The 13,645-nt window shown below is 38.0% G+C and overlaps 1 protein-coding gene across 3 annotated transcripts in view; it reads right to left on the reverse strand.

The window, feature by feature from the left end:
- acacb (acetyl-CoA carboxylase beta) overlaps positions 1-13,645 on the reverse strand; it is a 44,951-nt gene that overhangs the window by 17,337 nt on the left and 13,969 nt on the right. For 2 of the 3 annotated variants that reach the window (XM_088335917.1, XM_088335920.1), the window contains 18 exons: positions 12,273-12,354; positions 12,055-12,200; positions 11,818-11,968; positions 11,595-11,729; positions 9,750-9,896; positions 9,494-9,682; positions 7,975-8,075; positions 7,815-7,903; positions 7,602-7,726; positions 7,427-7,540; positions 6,166-6,279; positions 6,011-6,100; positions 5,819-5,937; positions 5,471-5,494; positions 3,988-4,128; positions 3,819-3,918; positions 3,643-3,750; positions 31-87 (listed from right to left, as the gene is read on the reverse strand). In XM_088335917.1, coding sequence (XP_088192043.1) covers positions 31-87; positions 3,643-3,750; positions 3,819-3,918; positions 3,988-4,128; positions 5,471-5,494; positions 5,819-5,937; positions 6,011-6,100; positions 6,166-6,279; positions 7,427-7,540; positions 7,602-7,726; positions 7,815-7,903; positions 7,975-8,075; positions 9,494-9,682; positions 9,750-9,896; positions 11,595-11,729; positions 11,818-11,968; positions 12,055-12,200; positions 12,273-12,354 — 2,032 coding nt within the window. The remainder of the gene's footprint in view (positions 1-30; positions 88-3,642; positions 3,751-3,818; positions 3,919-3,987; positions 4,129-5,470; positions 5,495-5,818; positions 5,938-6,010; positions 6,101-6,165; positions 6,280-7,426; positions 7,541-7,601; positions 7,727-7,814; positions 7,904-7,974; positions 8,076-9,493; positions 9,683-9,749; positions 9,897-11,594; positions 11,730-11,817; positions 11,969-12,054; positions 12,201-12,272; positions 12,355-13,645) is intronic. The other variant, XM_088335919.1, reaches the window with a different exon arrangement.

Below are 13,645 nucleotides of genomic sequence, written 5' to 3' on the forward strand. Positions count from 1 at the left end.
ATAAGATTTGCATTAATAGAATAGAATTACCTTCTGTGCAACCAAAAATGTGATTCGTCGGATTCCATATTCAAAGAGGGATGATCTCTGAGGGGGAGAAAAATACACAATTTTGTGCAATTCCAAACGAAAATTACAACCAAGAGCCTCAAGGGAACTATTTTCCACACTGTAAGGCGCGCCAGATTATAAGGCACCCCCCGAAAATAGAGTTTACTGGAAAACATATATATTTCTTGCAAATAGAAGGCACACTGGACTATTAGAGGCATGGAATTAAATTAAAAGTTAAGAATGAGTCCTGTACAGCCACCAGGGGTGGTGCTACAAGCGGAATAAAACTACTGTAAGATCCAGCGTTGCACCAAAAATAAAAAAGTGCCTTTTTTTGCGCATAGATTAATCAGCCAGAATATATTTTACTGATCACAACTGCATAAAACAGGATTCAAAGGGTATCAAACCCAGATTGCAACGTAGAGTGCACTGGATTCCATCCACTAGAGATACAGACAACACATGAAAAGGCATTAGGTCTTATGTAGTCATAACAAGTTTTAGTCGCTGTATCATATTTGTTAGAGTAGAGAGAACGTTGTTTTACTTTTCTCAGCTCAAACTAAGCATTGTAAGTGACAATCCTATTGAAGTCGAGCGGCCATGCGTTTATTTATATATTTCAGGATGATCGAATGACTTCCCGCCACAATTCAATACCCGTTGCATTACATGTTAAGCAATTGTGAAGAACCATCTACTGGACTGTCTCAGAAAATTAGAATATTGTGATAAAGTTCTTTATTTTCTGTAATGCAATTAAAAAAACAAAAATGTCATACATTCTGGATTCATTACACATCAACTGAACTATTTCAAGCCTTTTATTATTTGAATATTGCTGATTTTGGCTTACAGCTGAAAAAAACTCAAAAATCCTATCTCAAAATATTAGAATACTTCCTCAGACCAAGTAAAAAAAATAATTTTATAACAGCAAAACTAAATCAAACATTTGAAAATGTCCATTGATGCACTCAGTACTTGGTTGGGAATCCTTTTGCACGGATTACTGCATCAATCCGGCGTGGCATGGAGGCAATCAGCCTGTGGCATTGCTGAGGTGTTATTGATGCCCAGGATGCTTCGATAGCGGCCTTCAGCTCATTTGCATTTGTAGGTCTGGTGTCTTTCATCTTCTTCTTAACTATACCCCACAAATTCTCGATGGGGTTCAGGTCAGGGGAATTAGCAGGCCAATCAAGGACAGTGATGCCATGGTCAGTGCACCAGTTACTGGTGGTTTTGGCACTGTGGGCAGGTGCCAGATCATGCTGGAAAATGAAATACTCATCTCCATAGAGCTTTTCAGCAGATGGAAGCATGTAGTGCTCTAAAATCTCTTGGTACACAGTTGCATTTACTCTGGACTTGATGAAACACAGTGGACCAACACCAGCAGCTGACATGGCTCCCCAAACCATTGCTGACTGTGGGAACTTCACACTGGATTTCAAGCAACTTGGATTTTGCTCTTCTCCAGCCTTTCTCCAGACTCTGGCGCCTTGACTTCCAAATGAAATGCAAAACTTGCTTTCGTCTGAAAAGAGGACTTTGGACCACTCTGCAACTGTCCAGTGCTTCTTCTCCATAGCCCAAGTCAGACGCTTCTTCCGTTGTCTTGAGTTCAGAAGTGGCTTGACCATGGGAATACGGCTATTGTAGCCCATTTCCCGGACACGTCTGTGAACTGTGGCTTTTGATACATGGACTCCAGCTTCAGCCCACTGTCTTTGAAGCTCCCTCAAATTCTGGAAGCGGCTCTTCTTCACTATTTTGTTAAGGCTGCGGTCATCTCTCTTGGTTGTGCAGCGTTTCCGGCCACATTTTTCCCTTCCGACAGACTTTTTGTGGATATGCTTTGAAACTGCACTCTGTGAACAGCCTGCTCTTTGAGAAATTTCTTTTTGTGTCTTACCCTCCTGATGGAGGGTATCAATGATGGTCCTCTGGACAGCAGTCAGATCAGCAGTGATTTAGTTTACTGAACCAAGCTGAGTGTTTTTAAGGCTCAGGAAACCCTCGCAAGGTGTTTCGAGTTAATTAGATGATTCAGGTGATTAGTTGAATAGCCTACTTGTATACTTTTTCATGATATTCTAATATTTTGAGATAGGATTTTTGAGTTTTCTTAAGCTGTAAGCCAAATTCAGCAATATTAAAATAATAAAAGGCTTGAAATAGTTCAGTTGATGTGTAATGGATCCAGAATGTATGACATTTTTGTTTTTTTAATTGCATTACAGAAAATAAAGAACTTTATTACAATATTCTAATTTTCTGAGACAGTCCAGTATGTCCCTGGCAGCCTTATGGTTATGATTTGGTGTTTTTAACATTGTTTTTTGAATTGACACTTGCTGCCACCATTGTTATGCGAATTGTGGCCAGCGTTATCGACTGATAAATAATTTCACAATTATGGAAACGCATTTAATACGCATATGAGAAACACCAGATTATAAGATGCACGTTTGAATTTCTGACCAGCTTGGGGGTTCTGGGTGCGCCTTATAGTCCAGAAAATACAGGATTTTACTCTGATGGCCAGATACAGAAAAATGTAGTGATATAATGGACACTTCTTTGTTACAAAAATACAACACAACCATACACACAAAGCAACACACCATACAATACACAGCGTGTCTTGTGATATTCAATGTGTGTGTGTGTGTGTGTTGTTTTTATTGTCACTTGTGCTGTGGTCTGTCAAGAGGTTTGTTGAGTAGGCTTGTAGGTTGTGTTAGTTTTAAACATGCAAAATTTGATTTAAAAAAATACTGTTAGTTTTAAACTGTATAGTTGGCATCTTTGGATATTAAAGTGACATTGTGTTCGATTTGATCACCAAATGTCACTGTATTGTGTAGTGCAAGGAGTCACCAACATGGTGCCCGTGAGAGCCTGGGGTAAGACCACCTGAGTAGTAGTGAACTGGTTCTCAGAGATATATAATGGTTCATTGTAATATTCAAGGAAATTGATTTTCTAACTGGCATGGTGTTTAGTGGTTGACTGAACCTATTTTAACCTCTATTAATAGCAACCTGGAAACAACAAAATAATGACCTGGTAGAAAAATAGTAATACCATGTTATTTTAGAAATGCAGATCCATTTGGTAGCCATTTGCTCAAATCAGTAAAAAAAAAACTTTCGTCACGTTTTTGATTTTGGGGGCACCCGTAGCAGAAAGGTTGAGATCAATTTTGTTAGCTACCTCTATGTAAGCCTCAAGTTATGTCATATCAAAAATAAAAAAGACCTACGAGAATATCTAAAAATGCAGGTTTATGCGTATTTTTGGTTATTCAAATCAATATGTTTGTTTCGATGAATGAAGTTTTTCTTTTTCCATTACAAGGCGCTACATAATACACAATGACCCATTAAACTCATTTACTTCTATTGGCAGCTATACACATGCAATATCAACAATTACTGGTATGGCAGTGAAAGACGTACTACACATTTGTCAGAGTAAGTAATATTTTCAGTATGTTGTGGGGCACTGAAAAATGATCAGAAGGTCCCCCGGGCCTTAGTTTGAGCACCCCTGCACTAAACTATGGTTACAACTGACCTGTGACTGGGCAAATGAAGTGAAGGCATTGACCAGAGCATCATCATCCTCAGTGTCAGCTCTTTGTATTGATACATTTATGATGTGGATTGGATTCTCCCTGGAATTCTATCAGAAAAGAAATGCATTGCCGTAAGGGAAAAAAAATCCCAAACATTTAAAACAAAAGCATTAACCTTAAAGTTCTCCTCTTCATAGAAACTGGAGCAGGATTCTAAAAACGGTTGGTTCTCCAAAAAAGGTTCCGCAAAACTGCAGAGCACTTCGTCAAAGTTCCTACAGAACCAAAGCAATTAAATGATTGGCTTAGTTTCTTCGGAAACACAGCCGACCCTCGACAGAAACCTTGTAAAATCATCAAAACACAGGAAGGCGACCATGGCGCCCATGCGTTGACAAGGAGGAGAAAGCGCCCCCTCCAGGAAAAGATCGCTGCTTTGCCGCCGCATTTTTAACTGGCGTGATGGGTTCAGTGGGACGGGAACCCTGAATATAACAAAAGAAAAGAATGATAATAACTAATAGACAGAACCGATCAATCACAACAGAACAAACGCGTGTTTGGTCAAATACAATAAACAGTTAACAGCCAAGAGTAAAAGTATATAAGAGTATTGCACTTTTAGCATATTATCCAAAATGATTCTCTTCATTTGACTTCAGAATTACATGTGTTACACCATTATGAACCATGAATTGTTAATCTGATCAAAATTGTTGCTCCACTTTCAAAATACAGTGGTACCGCTTTACACGAGCACCTCTACACTCGAGAATTTCGCTCCTGACTGCTCACCGCCATCAGATCAGTCTAGTTTGCGTATGCGCCTCGCGCCATCAGAAACCCGATTTCACGACCATGATTGCACCTGTAAAGTACTTGTATTTTGTAGCAAGATGGTTTTGATCGCAGATTTATTTTGAGTTACCAAGCCAAGGAGTACAATCGTAAAGCAGCGAGTTCCGATCACAAAGCCGTGGAAGAAATTACACAAAGCTTTGCTGCAGTAGCTTCCGAGGAAGCTTGTGGTCCTGTTGCAAAAGAAACAGCGAAGAAGATGAACCAAAGAAGCTGGCGTCTACAAAGGAGATTAGAGGTGCTGACTAAGTGAGAGGAAGTTGCTGCTTTTGTTAGACAAAAATAAATAAGTTAAAAGTGTCAACTCGTCATGTGACAGCTTTCTTTAATTATAAATGCATTTCCGTATCATATTGAAGAAGAGGCAGAGAAAAATATCAGTGGAGTGTTTTTTTTTCATTTGTCTCCAAAAGATCTGTACAAAGTAATAGCTGTGCGAGTCCAAGTAAAAGGGCACCCCTCTCGCATCGTGCTCACAGCTTCTCTATGGTGACTCGAGTCCCTCCGTGGTAAGTGGTCATGGTAAACTTGCATTTTATTATGTTAATATGTTATATATCTTCTTACGGTACTTTTTTATGTTTAATTACTAATTGAATGTATTTTTATTGATCAGGAAGATGTGTTAAATTGCTATTTAGGGTTCACTTTGACCCTTTTAGGAGTATCAGGAACGGGCCAATTACTTTTGAATTATTTTATATCAGCAATTCAAGCTACAAGCATGATCCTGGAAAGAATTAAACTTGTATGTAGAGGTACCACTGTATTTGAGAAGTATTTAGAGAAGTTCAGCTTTAAAAAGGTGAATTAAGAAGAACCGCTTATACAGTAGCTGTCCTTGAGGGCAACTTTTTCTGGCTAAACAGGAACGGAAGGGGAAATAAGCAATACAATGCAGGCGGCATGCTTTTCTGCAAGACATACACACCATCGGGTGTAGTTGGCTGGGAGGAGCTTTTACTCTACCTGTTCAGAGTGGGGCTGCTCTCTCTGAAATAAGATGATTGACAAGTGAATATTAGCAGTGGAGGATCAACATCCTCTTCCACTATTGTGATTTAGACAGCACATTCCGGTTCAGTGGGTTAAGCTACTGTATAGAGACAAGGTTAGGCATACAAACATTAGACACAAAAGGTTATCTACATTAACTTCGCCGAGAGATTCCTCAGTACTTGTTCCAAAGTCGAATCGGGGAGCGGAGCTTACCAATTTTATTCACCTCATTTGGCACTAAACAGGGTTATAGCCTGATTTGGGATATTCAGTCAAACTGCGGAATTCAGGGTTTCGTTCATTTCAGCAAAGTGTTACCTGTTGGGATGCGACGAGGGCAGCATAAACTGGAAATCGACAGCGCACGTTCCTTCCCGCAGTTGGTGATGCTGGATACTGTTGAGCTCATACGCGATGTAAGCTCGGCGCACGTAAACCTGGAAATAATAAAACAGAAAGCCATCGTGTCCCAATTTGATATAAAAACGATTGCGGGTTTATGACGCATACCTCTAGTGCAGCCATACAGACAACTTGATTGGCGTGGTAGAAGAAATTGGGCAACACGTCAAAAATGGAGGTCTCGGAGAGGATGAGTTTCTGAAGCACATAATTGATTCGATTTGAAAGACTGGCCAAACTTAGTCCTGGCACTCAATCCTTACTTTGAGGTTTTCGGGGCAAAACTGATGGCCATACATGTCAATGGCGGAGAGGAAGATGGATTCAACTTGGTTGTGCCTTAACTCATATGATGGTAAATGAGAGGCAATCAGCACCTGAGAGAGGATTTGTTTAGCTCAGTAAAATAAAGCAGCCTCATAAAATACTGAAAGCCGAGACAACTTGGCTATCATTATATTAACATTAAGAACTTGATATTGATACCACAGGTTAAAAGAAGCAAACACTAATTCTTTAAAAAGAGCTCAAATGTATGAATATCAAAACAGAATGCTTCATACAAAAGTATTGCTTGATCGATCGATCTATCAACAGACGGACAAAAAAAAAAAAACGTTAACTACCTCAAAAAATACAGATTCTCATTAGATCTTTTATCATCTTTAACAAAGACTTACAATAACATTGCTTACTTAAACTGGTAAGAAAGTATCAAAATAATACAATACACTAAGAGCAATTGAAAAACAATACTGGCAGTTTTTGTATACTTTGACCTCTTAAGGGCAGTGTTGTTCCATCCATGTGTGATTTACATAATTGCACTTTTTGATAACTTAAGCCTGTCCCCAATTAATACCCTGAAAATATTCTTGCCTATTCATCCTGACTATCTTAGATTTTGTTTTACAGTTATGTTTCACTTATAAGTCTTTATTTTGTGTTTATCGTGGAGTGCCATGTCTGATCTCGTTATAAACAATATTCATTATGTTGTTATTAATAACAAAGACAATTCAATTCAACAGAAGAAAGTTGCAAATTAATTTTTAATCATGTCGTTATTTTAACAGATTGAGAACTAATTTGAAGAGTGTTATGTTACATTTTGGGTTTTTGGACAATGTTTCTACTAATTTCTTGTTAGCACTTAAATAAACCTCTCCACTGCCATGTTGGCATTGACACATGCTCATATGTTTTTAAAACAATGAATGCTTTACGCTCAATTATGCAGAGGATGTAATTCCTCGTCATGTGTTGTTTTCCAGTAAAATCCGATTTGACGCATTAAACAGCTCAATGATGCCACTGACCCAGCGCTAACCAGTACAAACATCAACCTCTCCTTTCTTTGACAAATGTGAATTTTTTTTCTTTCTTTAAGACGCATGACAAGGAGGAACTTTGCTGCTGTCAGATGCTGTGATCAATACTAGGGCCATTTGGCATTATATTCTAAATACAATCAAGTAAGTATTTTCAAATAGCTGGAAACCAGAATTCAAATATTTCACTCACTTGTCTTGCTCTCAATGCAACTTTTGAGTTCTCCATTTTACTAAGTTGAGTGAGTTCATTGAGAATTGCCATGAGCTCATCTGCCAGAGTTGGATCCCTTCCACATAGCTGATCCTAAACAAAAGTCAAAACGTTTAAATAGTGCGTTGCAATGAATCACTGAAAATGTCCTTACAATGAGCATCGTGACCAGGATGTTCTTTTTGAAGACCTGAGCGTGAGAAAAAATGTATTCCAGCACAGGACTCATGTCCGGCTTGTACTGCTCCCTCAAGTTAATGACGCACTTGTCGTAATGAGCTGGTTGTGGAAAGTAAACAAAATAAAATCAAAATACACTGTTTGGTTAACGTAAAAGCAGACACATGTCACAAAATATTGCAGTCACCTTGTTGAAACTCCATCTCTACTTGAAGGTAGCGCTTGAGCAAATCCAGAACCACAGACTTCATGTAACCACGGATTCCGCTGCGATACCTGGAGCCCATCGTGACACGTAAATCACAGCTCATCCTTTCTTTTTAGCCAACATCAAGAAATCGACTAACCTCTGTACAAGCTGGACGATACTTTGAGTGTTAATAAAGAAAACCTCTCGATCCGCTTTTCTTTGCAGAGTGGCTGCATGGCTGTCAAGAATATTTGCAATCTGGAGTGAAATAAAATAATCATATTCAGAACGTTTGAGTTGAGAATTCACTCAATTTTGGAATTTCTAATATTTTGAGGGACATTGAATAATAATGAACTACTAGATGCCGCTGTATTGTGTACTGCAACTGAAAACTGGTGCTATAAAGCACAAGGAAGAAAACAAACTACGGAGACTCAAAGTAAACAAACCACTTTTTTTTTTTTGCATAGCCTTTCACAAGGTTTTTAGTTTTTGAGAGTACCCGTAGCAGAAAGATGGTGGACAATCATGTGAGCTTCTTCAAAGTGAGCCTCATGTTTTTAGAAAAAATGCACGTTTATTTGATAGATCATTGAGTTTGCTTATCATTTGAATTAATAGTTTTTTTAAAGGGACCGTGTGTAATATTCAATAATGTGCCTCCTAGTTGTAAAAATATTTTTCATTCAGTTAAAAAAAGGGATTTAAATACTAGGCAAAATACATGAATTATTATAAGAATGCTATTAAAATATATATATAATCTCCTAGGTTTAGAAATGTGTATTTCTTTTACATAGTGGAATCAATATCTAATAGTCCACCAAGTTTGTCTGGTGTCTTTCTTCTTGCTTTGGCATTAGTTTTCTTTCACATTGGACAGGAGTGTCATGTAGTGGTAAAATATTACACACACTAGGGCTTTAAAGACCCAGTGTGTAAAATCTTCATCATTAGATGGCACTGGTGTCTAAGTGTTGCCACACTGTGCTCTGTGGCACAGGTTTGTTCACAACATGCCAACATGGCGGCCACTACCACATATGAATTTTACTATGTAAAAAACAAATTATAAGACTTATGTTTGTTTTTTTTTCATAAAAATTTGGTATGATAGTTCATGTATCCGTGCCAAGTATTCAAATTGTTGTTGTTTTTTTTTACAGAATTGATCTTTTTTATACCACTAGAAGGCACTCAATCTTACACACCGTCCCTTTAATGAATTAAGTTTTTTGTACCACTAGGAGGCACTGAATGATACACTTAAAAAAGAACGAAACAAACAAAAATTTAAATGCTCCTAAAAGATTTCCCTTTGTTTTATTATATAGCGGTAAGCATATACAAAAATAAGTGAGTCTATGTTGAACATTTTCCAGTATTTTTCAGGTTTTTTTAAGCTTTTTGTGTCTTTTCAAAATATTTTTTGTATTTTTAATTCTAGAAACTATCTTTTCAATTATCATTTATCATTTTTGGGATTATTACTACAGCTGACTCTTCTTAAAATAAGAGCCAATTGTACCAAAATGTGTTAAATCATTGATCAAACAAGCTGTTATTTATATTAAAAATTTAGAAAAATACTTTTAAAATTGAGGACTGTACCCATTGCTGCTGGGCATCAATAGTTACAAAATAATCATTTTGAAAAAGAAGGGTCATTTCACCCTTTGGCTTGGAAACTGGCAAAGAACGGAAGTGATGTTGCTGGCATATTGGGCCATGACTTTACGGATATCTTTCTCAACGCTGGGCGGGATCCGGCCTGCCACGCTGGTCATGATCTCCTGCAGCTCCAGCAGTGGAAGGGAAGGGTCCCTCAGAGTCTTCATGAGGGTTGCCACCCACTGCTTCAACTTCCAAAACAAGCATTTTATTTAGTACGATCCCTTGATATCGAGGGGGATTCTGTGGCATTTCTACCTTGGTGCTAAAGTAAGGCTCTTCAAGGCAATAGCCATCCATGACTTTAACAAGGTTTTCGAGGATGCTATGAAACACCTGATGGAGCTTTTCACCAACTATGGGTAACGGGTTCTGGGGAGGCAGCGTGGCTGTATTGAGCTCCACCTACAATATAACACAACAAAGTTTGATAAGAGGAGAATTACCATATTTATATGTATAACGCGGATCTCTAATTCTTTATTAAAACTTGGTATAACATTTTCTTTTATTTTTTTCTTGGCTTAAACTAACCGTGTAAGTGACAAACGTGTTGAATAAGTTCGAAAAATATATTGACAATGTAAACTATGATCACAGTACCAAATCAAAATACAGTAGTACCTCTACTTACGAAATTTCAGGTTACAGAGTACATGAACGGGAAAATATTGCCTCTAGTTATGAAGTCAAAAATACAGTGCAGTACATGATGCAATTCGCCACTCCCACAGTTTTCCCATACGTAAAAAAACTGGATATCGCTTCATATCTGCCAGTGCACATGCATGCTCCCAGCACGCTCTTTGCGTCACTGTCACAGATCAGAGTTCACAGAGAAGGAGGAAAAGGGTTTCCGGCAAGATAACGGGGAGGAGGACACAGCCATCATTTCATCAGCCCAAATTCAAGATATTTTAGCAAAATTCCATGAAGTTTTTTAATTTGTGGAAAGGAATCACCGGGAAAAAGTGTTGACAAATCGATTTATCGCTACGTCTGCCTCGTACATTTCCAACGGATTGTCGTAGGCCTGCAAAAAAAATCAAAGTTTTTTTTACATTATTTGCCTCTCGTTTTATGTTTGTTGTGCAGCAATCTAATATTAACATGTATTTGTAGCATGTTCGGATGTTCTTCTATGGTTTATTTAAAAAAGAGACGATACTTTTGCGGGGCTTGGAGCAGGTTAGAGCATTAACATACAAAATGCGTCTCTAATCACAAAGTTTTTAGGTTACAGAGCTACTCCCAGAACGAATTGAATTTGAATATCTGTATCTATTAAATGTATTACATAAACTGAATCATCGTCATATACACCAGAGAGTTGTTTCCCCTCATCGTATTTTTGTGGTTTTATTTATTTTTCAGGATGTCCCTAGTTATGCTTTTTCTTTTTTCTTTTTTTCTTTTTTTTTTTTACCTTTCAGGACATCCCTCATCATAATTTGGGGTTTTTATTGGAATGTCAGGACGTCCTTCGTCTTGCTTTCTTGGTTTCACTTATCTTTCAGGACGTCTTTTTGATTTTTCCATTCTCTAACAGTCTCTGGCACAGTGAACTGTTAGCTCGCTGCTCTATTTCCGTAACATTCAATGAGTTCGACAACTTTGAGCTTGAAAGAGGCGTCATATGCAGAACACTCCCTCTTTGCAGCCCCAGTTGCCATCTATTACTCTAGATATTGGTAATAGCGCAAAACAGCAATGCTTGACTTCCATTTCAGTGTAAGCGAGGTGAGTGAGGAAGGAAATAAATAGGCGACTCGTTTCTGAGCAGGATCCATCAAGAACTGTATTTATTATTAAAGGTCTGTGCAAGTGATTTGGATATTGATACTAAAAATAGATTAAGTGTCTTGTGGGTCTTGTGGTGATTGCGAGCAGCAATTTTTTTCAACTAATCATTGCACAAATACAATAACATATTATACGATAATATTATATTAATATACTTATATACTACTGTAACGTGCACTCAAACTTTGAGTTGTTTTTTTGTAGGTAAAATAAAGAATGTGCACAGGAATAAATACGGTAGCTTCTTTTGAGCAGTCATATTACACAAGAATAAAAAGTAATTTTAAGAGGTTAACTTGCCCGGTGTATACTGCTAGGGTCATCCAATTCCAAGTGTGCCATCACACAGCCAGACTCCAAAACTGCCCCTGGTCTCTTGACAAAATATATCTGTCCTGCCTGCTGTACAGTCAGAGTCATCACCATCTTCATCACCTGAATCCAAATCACAAGCAGCCGGTCACATAAAATAAAGGTAAGCATTTGTATAGAGGAGTAATAATATATTTCTCTTTAAATTCACCTCAATCTCCGCATAGGTCTCTCCTGAGTTAATATGAGATCCATCTGCAACAATATACTGTAGTAGTTTGCCAGCAGAGGGCGATCTTAAGACAGATGGATCCTTTTCTTTGTCAAACACACAAGTCTTGTTGCCAACAGTGATCCGGTAGCTGCAGAATCCAAGATGCATTTATTTACATTATTTTTTCTCATAATAAATCCTGTCTGATTCTTTCAAATATAACACTTAGCTTACCTGTCCAGCTCCTCTTTCATGTAAGTGGTATGGCTGCTGCCATCATATGAGAGCAGAAGACCACCATCGCTGAGCCGGTGGACATCGATTTCAATGTTAGAGCTGTTCATGATGATGACGTACGTTGTCGGGGACTGACGGGCGACCTGATGTTGACAGCAAGAAGAGACTTTATTTATAAGGGTTTTACTTTCGAGCAAAATGGAAAAAGAAGATACCTTCAAACAAAATTTGACTCCTTCATATATGAGATCGACACTGACAGAGTTGAGGAGGCTCTCTGCAGGCAGAACTTGGCCTCTGTGAGAAAAGAAAGCGGAAACACAAAGGAGGATTATTACTTTTATGTAGGGCAGGGTTATTTTGGCCAAATAAATTTTAAGGTTTTATCACAAAAAACGATTTATGTTAAGTTATATTTCCATAAATTCTGGACTACAAGACGCAGTTTGCTTTAAGCCACACCTCATACATTTTAAAGGGAAAATCTAAATAAGATGACTGACTGTAAGCCACACATGCCATTGTGCACAGTGGAATCACCTAGGTCATCTGCTCTCTGTGCAACCCAGCCTTCAATACTGTAATAGTTCGGGCCACCTGCATTATTTACCCCAAAAAGCTTTTTTTGACTTTACATGGCTCCAGTTCTTCCTGCTGCCGTTTCAAGCGTTTTACCATCGATTCATCAACGGGAAGTTTATGTGCAGCAGCTCTGTTTGCGGCCAACTCGATTGCTTTTAACTTGAAAGCTGCATCATATGCTTTTCTTTTTGCATTTTCAATGATTAGGGTCAGTTAATGCTAATTTTATTCATGTACAAATCCCCATAGCATTTGTTGAACTTCTTATTCTATGTTGTTTATCGTCGATTGTAACTTGCGTCTTCCTTATCACTACCGGTCTCACTCTTACATTTTCTGATCAAGTGCCCCTGGTGGCAGTTAGAAAAAAGGATACATTAGCCGTGTCTGTGTATAAGCCGCAGGGTAGAAATAGTGACACGAAAGTTGGGGCTTGTAGTCCGGAAAGTACGGTAAGAGAAAGACACAAAAATCCATCAGTTGATTTCATATTATCAAATATTTAACATGAATATGTTTAAAATAACCGCCGCAGTCGAGATCTTTCATCTTGTTCACCGGTAATTGGGCTGCAGATCTCTAATTTATTTGCAATTTTTGAATTACCACACTTTATTAATACAAGAAACAAAAACAACGTTTTACCTAAAGGCACAGGGGTTATTATTTGACCACTACATGTCATCGTATGCTGTAGCACAACCGAAAACAAACGACGGTGACTCAAAGTGACTAAAACTAACCATTTTACTTCTCATTTCTTTACCCAATCTTTTTGAGGTTATAGGTACCCATAGCAGCAAGATGACAGACATTTATTTGAGCTCCCATTAGAAGAGACTCATGTTATGTAAATGCTAATTTCTTGACTCACGAGTATTCAAAAAGAAATGCACACTTATATCAGAGTTTATGTATTTTTGCTTGTGATAGATGTGCAATGAAGAATGTTTTATTTTTAGGTTGACAACACTTGCCAAGTGTTCACGCATGTTCACACCTACCT

This window comes from Urocampus carinirostris, chromosome 5 (assembly GCF_059441175.1).
Source record: "Urocampus carinirostris isolate Australia breed hairy pipefish chromosome 5, RoL_Ucar_1.0, whole genome shotgun sequence".
NCBI lineage: Eukaryota > Metazoa > Chordata > Actinopteri > Syngnathiformes > Syngnathidae > Urocampus > Urocampus carinirostris.